At 48.2% G+C, this 12,225-nt stretch overlaps 1 protein-coding gene across 1 annotated transcript in view; it reads right to left on the bottom strand.

Moving 5' to 3' along the window:
• Window positions 1–505: 505 nt before the first annotated feature.
• Window positions 506–12,225, bottom strand: part of SVOP (SV2 related protein) — a 108,067-nt gene continuing 96,347 nt past the window's right edge. Inside the window, exons 13-16 of the mRNA XM_025402740.1 lie at window positions 11,907–12,018; window positions 10,385–10,466; window positions 8,139–8,228; window positions 506–4,902 (exon numbers count right to left, since the gene is read on the bottom strand). Coding sequence (XP_025258525.1) covers window positions 4,696–4,902; window positions 8,139–8,228; window positions 10,385–10,466; window positions 11,907–12,018 — 491 coding nt within the window. The 3' untranslated portion in view covers window positions 506–4,695. The remainder of the gene's footprint in view (window positions 4,903–8,138; window positions 8,229–10,384; window positions 10,467–11,906; window positions 12,019–12,225) is intronic.

Below are 12,225 nucleotides of genomic sequence, written 5' to 3' on the forward strand. Positions count from 1 at the left end.
GATCTGTCAGAGAGTTCTGATGAACAGACTTGAGAGTGTATGCACATGTCACTGCAGATTCCAGGCATACCAGCAATTGTCTGTGCCACCCTGCCAAAGGGCAGGCCAATGCCGCCATGTCTGTACCTCTCCACCACTTCTTCCTGACCCAACTTAATTGGACCAGGACTCAATCCAACATTAAATTGGGCCAATCAGCTTCATTTCCTGAAGATCTGGGAGCGGGGCACTGAGCAGCTGAGTCAGGTATGTTTGCAGAGCTGAGTTATGAGGCCCTGTGCATGATGGTGCATACACAGCAGCCATGAGGAAACAGAAGGAAGCCAGACTCGTTTCTGGCAGAAAAGGGCAGAAACAAGAGCTACAGATTCAGAGGGGCAGCTGTCTTGGGCCTTGGTGGTTCCCCAGATCCCTGTTCCACTAAATGACACCGGGCTGTACTTTATTCCTATGCAATCTCTCTAAACTGTCAGAGGCTACAAACCATCAGCTCATCAACCAAAGCTGCACTGCAGATGCATTTTATTGAACTCACACATCATTTGAACATTTTTGATCAAATATACTAATATTTGGAGATTTCACAGAAAATCCTAGACTCCTCTCTTGAACATTGGAAGATCTCGTCCCACTGGACCCATGGTGGAACAGCATCAGCTGGAAGGGAGTTGCGGCCACCCGCTGCAGACAGCGCTGGCGTTTCTCTTGTCCTTATACCTTTTCCATTTCACTGATTTACATTCCCTGAATTTCCCCTGTAGGAAATTAACTACTGATCCCAGTCTTATAATAAAGCTCTGTTCCTTAATTTTAATTACCCTGAGTAGAATTTCTGTTCCTGGCCACAAAACAGCACTGATGAGAGCTCTGTGGCCTACACATCCATGGCAGGCTCCTTGCAACCATCACCTATTCAACAGCCATTGCTATCCTTCTTCTGTGCTAACAGAATCCCAATTTTGTGTTCAAGAGATTGTGGGTATCCCTTGGTGCTGGTAGGCCCTTCCTTCCCGCCCTATAGCAGGACTTGTGCTGGGATGGACATGACACCCAGGTCGGATCAATGAGAAGCAATGGTAAATCTGCTGGGGGACTTCCTTTTCTAACCAAAACCAACAGACTCTTCTGAAAGAAAACATTTTATGACTGCTCCTTTCCCATTCTACTTTCTTTGAAAATAAATATGATGTCCAGCACAGGGGCAGCCATTTTGTGACCATGAGGTTTCAAGCACAGGGTCAAATGGCCAAAATGCAGAGGATGGTGACAAGGAAAGGCAAAAAGAAGCTGGGTTCTTGATAACATTGTTACATGTTGAACCTTCTCTGATCTCTGCCTGGTTTTGGTTCTAATGGTTTAAGCAACTATTGACTGGGATTACTGTTATTAGGTTGTTGCAAAAGTAATTGCATTTGGGAGGCCGAGGTGGACGGATCACTTGAGGTCAGGAGTTTGAAACCAACCTGATCAACATGGTGAAACCTGTCTGTACTAAAAATACAAAAATTAGCCAAGTGTCAAGCTGGGCACCGTAATCCCAGCTACTCGGGAGGCTGAGACGGGAGAATCACTTGAACCTGGGAGGTGGAGTTGCAGTGAGCTGAGACTCCGTCTCAAAAAAAAAAAAAGTAATTGCAGTTTTTGCCGTTGAAAGTAATGGCAGGGGAGACTTTTGATCTCATCATTCAAGGCTTTCTGTTGCTTAATATTATATTAAAAACAATGAATATTCATACTCATTTCAAAGTCAATTCCGAAGATACTGTTTCATCCCATTGTGAACACCACCAAGGTCTGTTATATGTTTTTCAGAATACTTGAAGTAAGAGAAAGACAGAAATACATAGCTCTGGCTACACTAAATATATTTTGCCACTTTCTGAGATCTTTCCTAACTCTGAGAGAAACATGGCATTTCCATGAATGAAAACAGGAGCTTTTTAAATAGGATTGTTCAAAATTAGATACAAATGTCTTCAGCTAAAGGTCTCACGTATTCAGAGGTTGGGGTGCCTTTTGTGATAGCTCTTATATCATTTGATAATATTGATTTTTTGAACAGGGCAGGCTATTTAGAAGGCAATGAGGTTTTTTGGTTGTTGTTTTTTGTTTTGTTTTGTTTTTGAGATGGAGTCTTGCTCTGTCCCCCAGGCTGGAGTACAGTGGCGCAATCTCAGCTCACTGCAAGCTCCGCTTCCCAGGTTCACGCCATTCTCCTGCCTCAGCCTCCTAAGTAGCTGCGACTACAGGCACCCGCCACCATGTCCGGCTAATTTTTTTTTTTTTAACTTTTAGTAGAGACGGGGTTTTACCATGTTAGCCAGGATGGTCTCGATCTCCTGACCTTGTGATCCGCCTGCCTCGGCCTCCCAAAGTGCTGGGATTACAGGTGTGAGCCATAGCGCCCAGCAAGAGTTTTTAACTTTCACTTTCTCAAATAGAGAAAGCCCTCAATTGTAAACCCCTTTACCCTAGTCTCTGGGAAATATTCCTGCCCACCAAGTACTCTATCCCCACCTAGCCCCCAGCGCCACTGGGTTATTCTAGGGTGAGGGAATGGACATGATCATCCAGCAGCATCTGACCAGCCGGAAGGCAAAAGAAACAAGCACAAGTTCTGTGTTACCCAGGAAAGCTCAGCTGTCTGGAAATAATTAGAGCTACAGCCACACGTGGTTCAAGGAAATGTGGTTGTCAGAGAGAGACAGAGATCTGCCAAGCTGTCTCCTCTCCAACTGCCTGGGTCGAGGGGGCTGCAGCCCATATTTTAGAGACACAGTATTGTTTGCAGTTGATCTAGAACTTGAGCTGGAAGAAGTCCCCCATCATGACCTGCACACCATTAGAAGAAAGTGTTGTTTCCAACAGGCACAGCCACAATGTTGGCGGCCAACGGTGCATCTTTCCCCACTCATTGGAAAGGAGATTATCATACTAAAGCATTGAGATGAATTTCGATGAACAAAGGTAGGAAGACCGTTAGGCTGGACTGTCACTAGGACATGATGACAATGAATCAACTTAGGCTCTTGCAATGTCCATCACTGACATGTTTTAATAAGAGATGAACGCACAAATTGGCTTCCTTGCAATGTTTACTTCAAGCAGTAGGTCAGTCTGCTCTGGCCTTTGATGGGATCTGCCAGCTTCTTCCCTCCTTGTCTAGGTCCCCTGCCTTCACCATGGGGAAAAAAGGCTCCAGTAAACCAAATCCTGGAAGTGATGTCGCCTGTAGAGACCAACTCAAAACCAATTGGCCTCCCTCCTCTTCCTTTGAAAATATATACATTTCATACACCTGAGTCCTCCCACCTCTCTCCACTCCACAGCAGGCTCCATGAATGGAACCCCAGGGGCTGCCTTTGGGTAATGACCAAGATGGCCCTGGACAGAGGAGCAGCTTCACAGCAGGGAATCCTGGTCCCCTGATCCCCATGGGACGAGATGGTGGGTGAAGCATCCTTTTGGTTTCTCTGCCCATTCAGCTGTCTACCCATGCACAAAACCCAAAGCCCTGGATTTTGGATTTTGTACCTGCAACCTGAGTAAACTTTTTCCCCTCACGAGTCATCATTCAGGCGGGGTGCAGTGGCTCACACCCGTAATCCCAGCACTGTGGGAGGCTGAGGCAGGTGGATCACTTGAGGTCAGGAGTTCAAAACCAGCCTGGCTAACATGGTGAAACCCTGTCTCTACTAAAAAAGTACAGGCGGGCACCTGTAATCCCAGCTACTCGGGACGCTGAGACAGGAGAATTGCTTGAACCCGGGAGGCAGAGTTGCAGTGAGCCGAGATTCCACCACTGCACTCCCGCCTGGGCGACAGAGCAAGACTCTGTCTCAAAAACAAAAACAAAAACAAAAAAAAAGTCACCATTCAACCTGACCAAGGAGGGGGCCAGGAAAGAAGCTGGAACCGTGGCCTTCGCTGCCTCAGAAGGGGAGGCCCCTGCTCTGGCTTGAGCTTGATTCACTTTGGCCTCAGTCCTCAGTTCCCAGGGGGTAACAGCATTCTGAGGTCACCTGGTGCAAGTCCAGCTGTCCCCAGGGACACATCTGGATCTCTTGGTGCCAACAATGGCAACTCCCAAGGGGGCTGGGTGGGGGCACGTAGCTCCAGTTTGAATGCACCATGTCCATCTGCCAGAGAATCCACTGGTCAGGTTCTAGGGAGGCAAACAGGGGGCCCCTGTCAGGAAATAGCTGCTCAGATCACACCTAGATCACCTGTCATTTCAAAGAAGAAAGCCTGGGGCGGTGGGTGTGGGGGAAACCTACTGAACAGGTCTGGTGGGTGGACAGCAGGTGTCACATGGGCCTGAGCCTGGACGGTATCTACAGAGAAATCTTTTGGTTGTTCACTGAGGGTGTGGCCAGGTGACTCTGGGTGGTGTCTGATTGGTTGCTGGCATCACCAGACCCTCCTAATATGGGTAGTTTTCCCATGTAGATCCACAGGTCATGAACAAACCTTTCACCACATATACAGAGAACCCCCTAGAGCAAGTATCTCCCCATCCCTGGGTGGACCTCAATGAAGATGAGCAAACTGATTCAAGACACAAAACCTTGTTGGTCCAGGTCGTACTCTTGGGTGAGTTCTTGATGTCGGCAGTGACAATCAGTGCCCCAGTTGGGGCCTGCCAGCCCCCCGAGCTCTGCAGCCTCAAAGACCAGCACAGTCCCCCATCGGTCACTATTCCTGAGAGCCAGAGTTCGACCTGGTAACACCTGCACCGTGCATTCCTCGGCCGACCATCTCCTGGCCCCATTCCCGGTGGCTGGACTCCTGCAGTCCTCTGCCTTTGGTCTCGATGGGCAAAAAGCAGGAGGCCAGGGCAGCCAGGAGGCAGCAGCCACTGTAAACTGCCAGAGTCAGGTACACAGAGGATTCCAGCATCACCTAGGGGAAGGAAACATGGGTCGGTGAAAGTATCCCTTCTGAAGCACAGACAGCGCCAACCATCAAATAGTATTAGTAACATCAGGCCTCTCATGATACTTGGTTGCTAAAAAGAATCTGGTGATTCCCTCCTCTCCCACTTTGTCCCTCTCTCTCCTTGTGACACGCCTGCCCCTCCTTCACTTTTCTCCATGAGTAAAAGCTTCCTGAGGCCTCACCAGAAGTCAAGCAGATGCTGGTGCCATGCTTGTACAGCCTGCAGAATCGTGAATCAAATAAATCTCTTTTCTTCATAAATCACCTGGTCTCAAGTATCCTTTTTTTTTTTTTTTTTTTTTTTTGAGATGGAGTTTTGTTCTTGTTNTCACTTGAGGTCAGGAGTTCAAGACCAGCCTGCCCAACATGGAGAAACCCCGTCTCTACTAAAAATACAAAATTAGCCAGGTGTGGTGGCGCATGCCTATAGTCCCAGTTACTTGGGAGGAGAATCGCTTGAACCTGGGAGATGGAGTTTTGTTCTTGTTGCCCAGGCTGGAGTGCAATGGCGCAATCTTGCCTCACCACAACCTCCATCTCCCAGGTTCAAGCGATTCTCCTCCCAAGTAACTGGGACTATAGGCATGCGCCACCACACCTGGCTAATTTTGTATTTTTAGTAGAGACGGGGTTTCTCCATGTTGGGCAGGCTGGTCTTGAACTCCTGACCTCAAGTGATCCACCCGCCTTGGCCTCCCAAAGTGCTGGGATTACAGGTGTGAGCCACCATTCCAGCCAGGTATTCCTTTAAAGCAACACAACACGGACCAACACAGATGTCATGCCACAGCCCTATGAGCTAAGTACTTCATCCCCATTTTACAAAGCAGAAAACTGAGGCTCAAAGAGGATAAGTGGTTCCTACCCAAGTTCATACACATAATAAGGATGGGGCTGGGATTTGAACTTGGGTCTGCTAAGCTTGAGTCTGGGCTCCTTATAACTCTTCTCTCCTCTGGAACAGTGCAGTGCCTGTGCCAGCTTCCTAGCTTTTGGCATATGGCAAACCACATGGCAGAACTGAGTCCCATTTTCTTTTCTTTTCTTTTCTTTTTTTTTTTTGTTTTTGTTTTTTGTTTTTTGAGATGGAGTCTCGCTCTGTCTCCCAGGCTGGAGTGCAGTGGTGTAATCTCAGCTCACTGCAACCTCTGACTCCAGGGTTCAAGCAATTTTTCTGCCTCAGCCTCCCGAGTAGCTGGGACTACAGGTGCGAGCCACCACACCTGGCTAATTTTTTTGTATTTTTAGTAGAGACGGAGTTGCACCATGTTGGCCAGACTGGTCTTGAACTCCTGACCTCAAATGATCCACCCACCTTGGCCTCCCAAACTCCTGGGATTACAGCTGTGAGCCACCACGCCCAGCCCATTTTTTCATTTGCCAAATGGGTGTAGAGTGATGTCACTTCCTAAGAAGAAGAACCTGGGAGCACCTGGCACCGTGCAGGCACATGGTGAGCTCTCAGCCAGTATCAGTTAGGAGTGCCACACAATGGCCAGCACCAAAGTGGAACCGAAACACTTGGCTAAACATGTCTTTAAATTCTGTTTCTCTGAAATATTCAGACTTGGCAAATCCACAGAAAGCAGATGGGTGGTTGCCAGGAGCCTGGGGGAAGTGGGGAATGAGGAGTGACTGCTTAGTGGATCCAGGGGTTTATTTTGGGGTGATGAGAACGTTTTGGAACTAGATAGAAGCAGTGGTTGCCCAGCGCTGTGAATGTGCTGAATGCAACTGAATTGTTCCCTTTAAGATGGGTAATTTTGTTATGTGACGTTTACCTCAATAAAAAAGTGATACAAACAGAAAAAAACCTGGATGTTCAAAAAGCAGAAAGACTTACTAAGATCTCTAGATACAAATGCTTCATGACACACGAAGAGTTGCAAAATTTTGCAGTGACGTCTAATTATCTAATTCAAAAAGCAGGAACTGGCATATTTATTTGTTTTCCACTAAATTGTGTCGGCGTACTTGTTTTGTTTCCTTTTTTTTTTTCTTTTTGAGACACGGTCTCACTCCATCACCCAGGCCAGAGTGTAGATGGCGCAATCTTGGCTCACTGCAACCTCTGCCTCCTGGGTTCAAGCGATTTTTGTGCCTCAGCCGGAATTACAGGCCACCACACCTACTTAACTTTTGTATTTTTAGTAGAGATGGGGGTTTCACCATGTTGGCCAGGCTGGTCTCAAACTACTGACCTGAAGTGATCCGCCCACCTCAGCCTCTGAAACTGCTGGGATTATGGGCATGAGACACAGCACCCAACCCTTCTTTCCTTTTGTTTAAAAAAAAAAAAAAAAAAAAAAATTCGGCCCGGCACAGTGACTCATGTCTGCAATCCCAGCACTTTGGGAGGCCGAGGCGAGCAGATCACGAGGTCAAGAGATGGGGACCATCCTGGCCAACGTGGTGAAACCTCGTCTCTACTAAAAATACAGAAATTAGCCGGGCGTGGTGGCAGGCGCCTGTAATTCCAGCTACTTGGAAGGCTGAGGCAGGAGAATCGCTTGAATCTGGGAGGCAGCGGCTGCAGTGAGCGGAGATCGCGCCACTGTACTCCATCCTGGGTGACAGAAGGAGATTCCGTCTCAAAAAAAAAAATTCAACTTTTATCATAGTTTAAGGGGTCCACTGCAGGTTTGTTACATGGGTATATTGCATGATGCTGAAGTTTGGGGTTCAAATGACCCCATCCCCCAGGTAGTGAGCACAGTACCCAATAAGTGGATTTTTCAGCCCATGACTCCCACCCTTCCTCCCCAGTCTAGTGGTCCCCAGTGTCCATTACTCCTACTTTTATGTCTATGTGTATTCAATGTCTAGCTCCCAAGAGAACATGCGATATTTGGTTTTCTATTCTTGCATTAATTGGCTCACAGTGGCCCACTTGTTTTCATCCAAAATTTTTTTTAAGCAAATCATATGGCAGCCCAAGGATTTTCTTCACAGGGAAGACGTGGGTTTGACTCCTGGATTGTCTGCTTTCCAGCTGCATGACCTTGGGCGTGTCATTTTAGCCCCTGAGCCTCTGTTTTCTCATCTGCAGGCAATATTTCTTCTGTCCTCGGGTGTGTTGTTAGGATAAAATGAGCAAGTGCACCCCGAGGGCTCTGGGGGCAATCGGCATGTAGTAACTGCTTCCCCTGCATGGGGTTTTGTCACCCTCCCACCCCTCTGTATTTGGGGGCATCACCTACCTGGGCAATGAACGGAGTGATGAGAGCACCCACTCTTGCCATGCCACTGCAGGTGCCCAGGCCGAGGGCCCGCGTTGCCGTGGGGTAGACCTGAAACACAGCAGCTGGATATGGGCATGGGGACATTCAGGTTCCTCCCACCGCTCCAGCTCCAGGCTGATAGGACCAACCCCAGGGGCAGGCCTGAAGTTAGGGCAAATCCCTCCAGTGTTGGTTACGCCCTTAAGGGAAAGGAATCCTCACCCCAAAGGGCACAGGAGGTTCAACTCAGAACTAGGGCAAGAGGCTGAGCTGTGGGTGGGAACCCAGTAAAGGGGTCCACTCTATCCTGGGGGGCTCCCCAAAGACTCCTCCACCAGGAACTGCCACAAGTTCAGAATTCAGGGGTTGCTCTCCACCTTCTTTTCATTTCACCTTGAAGCCTGGGTCACCGGCTTTCAAGGGATTTCATAAAGAGAGAGATGGAAATGTTTACAGTCTCTCAGCTTGTACCCAGTAGAGGCCACGTGCCTCTTTCTTCTCTAGGCAAAGTGAGAAGGGATTGTGCATCTTCCAGGCCGAGGTAATTAAGAAGGGTGCGTTTTCTCCTCTCCTTTCCCATGTCTGCTGGCTGGGACTCCATGGCCCTAAGCCAGGGCTTCTCAGCCTGAACACTATGGACATTTTGGGATGGCTCATTCTTTGTCATGGGGTGGGGTTTGCTGTGCCCTGTAGGATGTTCAGCAGCATCCTGGCCTGTATCCATGAGATACCAGTAGCACTTCTGCCTCCCCCTGCCACCTTATGACAATCCAAAATATTGCCAGGCATTGCCAAATGTCCCCTGGGGCAAGATCCCTGGATAAGAAAGGCACACAATGCGAGGAGCCTGGGTCCCCAAATCACTGAAGGAGGAAAGCTGTCCCCCAACCTGGAACACCCATATTGGACTCTTTTATTTACTTATTTATTTGAGACAGGGTCTCACTCTGCCATTCAGGCTGGAGTGCAATGGCACAATCACAGCTCACTGTAGCTTCAACCTCCCCGGGCTCAGGTGATCCTCCCACCTCAGCCCCACCCCGAGTAGCTGGGACCTCAGGCATGTGCCACCACTCCCAGATAATTTTTGTATGTTTTTTAGGGATGGGGTTTCACCATGTTACCCAGGTTGGTCTTGAGCTCCTGAGCTCAAGCGATCCACCCACCTCGGCCTCCCAAAGTGCTAGGTTTACAGGCGTGAACCACTGTGGCTGGCCTGGGCTTTTTGCAAGTGAGAAGCTGCTCTTGTGTCAAACACTCCACTTTGGGGGTTCTCTGTTACATTAGCTAGCATGTTTTAACAAGTGCAATGCTCAGTGTAGGAAGCTTGCAAAGAATAAAAACATGAAGAGGAAAATATAAAACTCATTCAGGTTCTCAACACTCAAGAGATTTGTTCCATTTTTTATGTATATTCCTCTAGCGTTTTCTGGATTGTATATAGCACATATGTCTTCATTCACTTACTTATTCAGCACATACTTTTTGAGTTCATACCATATGCATTTATACATGATATTTCAATTCACTCAATTACATAAACAATATAGAAATATATTCTCCTCGTAAAAAAATCAAAATGCCTAAATTCTCTCTTGATCCACTCCCTCTGCCGGGAAAATTCTCCCCATAGGACCCTACTATTAGTGATATCTTTGGAATGTATCTTCCCAGATATGTTCAAAAATATACATATGGAAAATACAGTATTTTAAAAATACATAAATGGCATCATGTCATACATATTATTCTGCAATTTGCCTCTTCCATTCAGTAGTATGTCTTAAAATCCTATCCACATCAATACACAGACATCCACATCGTTCTTTTTTTTTTTTTTTTTGAGATAGGGTCTTGCTCTGTTGCCCAGGCTGGAGTGCAGTGGCATGATCATGGCTCACTGCAGCCTTCAACTCCTGGGCTTAAGTGATCCTCCCGCCTCAGCCTTCTGAGTAGCTGGAACTACAGGTGTGCACCACCACAGCCTGGCTAATTTTTATTTTATTTTTTTAGAGAGAGGGTCTTGCTATGTTGCTCAGGCCGGTCTCAAACTTCCAGGCTCAAGTGATCCTCCCGCCTTGGCCTCCCAAAGTGTTGGGATTACAGGCGTGAGCCACTGCGCCCACCATCTCATTCTTTTTAATGGTTTCTGGAAGCAGAGCATCCCCCACAGCCACTCTCCCACCACCGCCCATTTCCCAGCAGCTCCCAGACACCCCTCCTACCTCAGGTGTGTAAACATATGCCGCTTGAAAGCCTCCAGAAATAAACGCTCTTGCAATGAAGAGTAACAGAGTGAGCACATTTCTAGGAGGAGGATAAAGGCAGATGATGGCATTGTTTTCTGTCTGCTTGTTTCAGCATAGTCCTATCTTCCCAGGCAGTGTCAATGCCCTAGCATTAGGCAAAGGTTACCCCTCCCTGATGCTCATTGATACAGACATATGGGCACACATATTTCAGTATCATCTTGACAGTCCTGCTTTTGTAAGTTCGTCATTCTTCAAAGTACCAGGCTGAGAGATGGGAACACCTGTGGTGCCCAGGATGGGCACAAGATTAGGGAGAAGTGACATAAATAGTGGAAAGCTCAGACAGGAACTTGGCTGGGGGCGGAGCAGGAATTGAACCAGGGGCCAGCTGAGCTGGGGAAAGTAAACCACTATTCAGTATTCTTAGGATAATTCTGATCCCGACCCTCTGTCCCATTGTTCCCATAAATGTTCCAGAACACCAACATTTCAGGGTCGAAGCTACATCTCCCAACCTTCCTCAGACCAGGAGGTGGCCTACAGATTCCTCATTGGGTATGGTCTGGGGCCTTTTAGAGATCAAGAGAGGCATAAGCCATTTCCATATTTTGAGGTTCTTGGCAAATGGAAAAATGGAGAAATGTTAAAATGGGATTACAAAACAGGGCCTATTTGAAATATTTCTATTGAACAAGTTAACAGTTTTAACATATACATAAATAGCTACATTTATGATCTCACTGGGAGATGATATCAAAAGTCTAAATTTGGCATCATTAGAGCAAAACTGGAGCCAAAGTTCCCCCCTGACTACAACCCCCATCAGAGGCCCCTCCCTAGGCCTGATCTTTTATCCAGTTGTGAGGCAGCCATGAGCCTCAGTCCTAGTGAGCACCTGCACCTTTGCCTGTTTCTGCACCCACTCCTGGGCCTGCACTGACACCGGCACCCCCACTTGTACCCATACTTGGGCCAATACCCACACCTGGGCCGGCACACACACCTACACCCACACTTGGGCCTACACTCACACCTGGGTCTGCACCCCCACCTGCACCCACACCTGCACCCATACTTGGGCCAATACCCACACCTGAGCCTCACCCACACCTGTACCTACACTTGGGCTTATACCCACACCTGGGCCTGTACCCACACCTGCACCCACACCTGGGCCTGCAACTACACCTGCACCCACACTTGGGCCTATACCCACACCTGGGCCTGCACCACACCTGCACCCATACCTGGGCCTGCACCCACACCTGTGCCCACACTTGGGCCTATACACACACCTGAGTCTGCATCTATACCTGGGCATACACCAACACCTGCACTCACACCTGTACCTGTAGCCATACACACATCTACACCCACACTTGGGCCTGCACCTCCACCTGGGCTTACACTAACATCTGGCCTGCACCTCTACCTGGGCCTGCACCCGCACCTCCACCTGTGCCCATACTCACACCTAGGCCTGCAGATCGCCTACCTTCCAACACAGATAAACAGCAGGAGGCTACAGAAGGAGAAGATGACGAAGCACAGGGCCATGGTCTTCTTGCGCCCCAGGCGGTCAATAATCCACAGAGTCACAAGGACACCTAGAAGGGGAGTGGGGAGAGATAGGCAGCTTCTGACGTGATTCCCAATGCCCTCCACCCTGGTAGCATCCCCTCCCCTGGAGGGTGGACTAGACCTAGTGACTCACTTCTAATGACTAGAAGACAGCAGAAGTGATAAGATGTCACTTGTGAGGTCAGGTGATAAAAGACTGTGACTTCTTTTTTTTTTTTTTTTTTTTTTTTTTT

The sequence above is a fragment of the Theropithecus gelada genome, chromosome 11 (genome assembly GCF_003255815.1).
Source record: "Theropithecus gelada isolate Dixy chromosome 11, Tgel_1.0, whole genome shotgun sequence".
NCBI classification, from domain to species: Eukaryota; Metazoa; Chordata; class Mammalia; order Primates; family Cercopithecidae; genus Theropithecus; species Theropithecus gelada.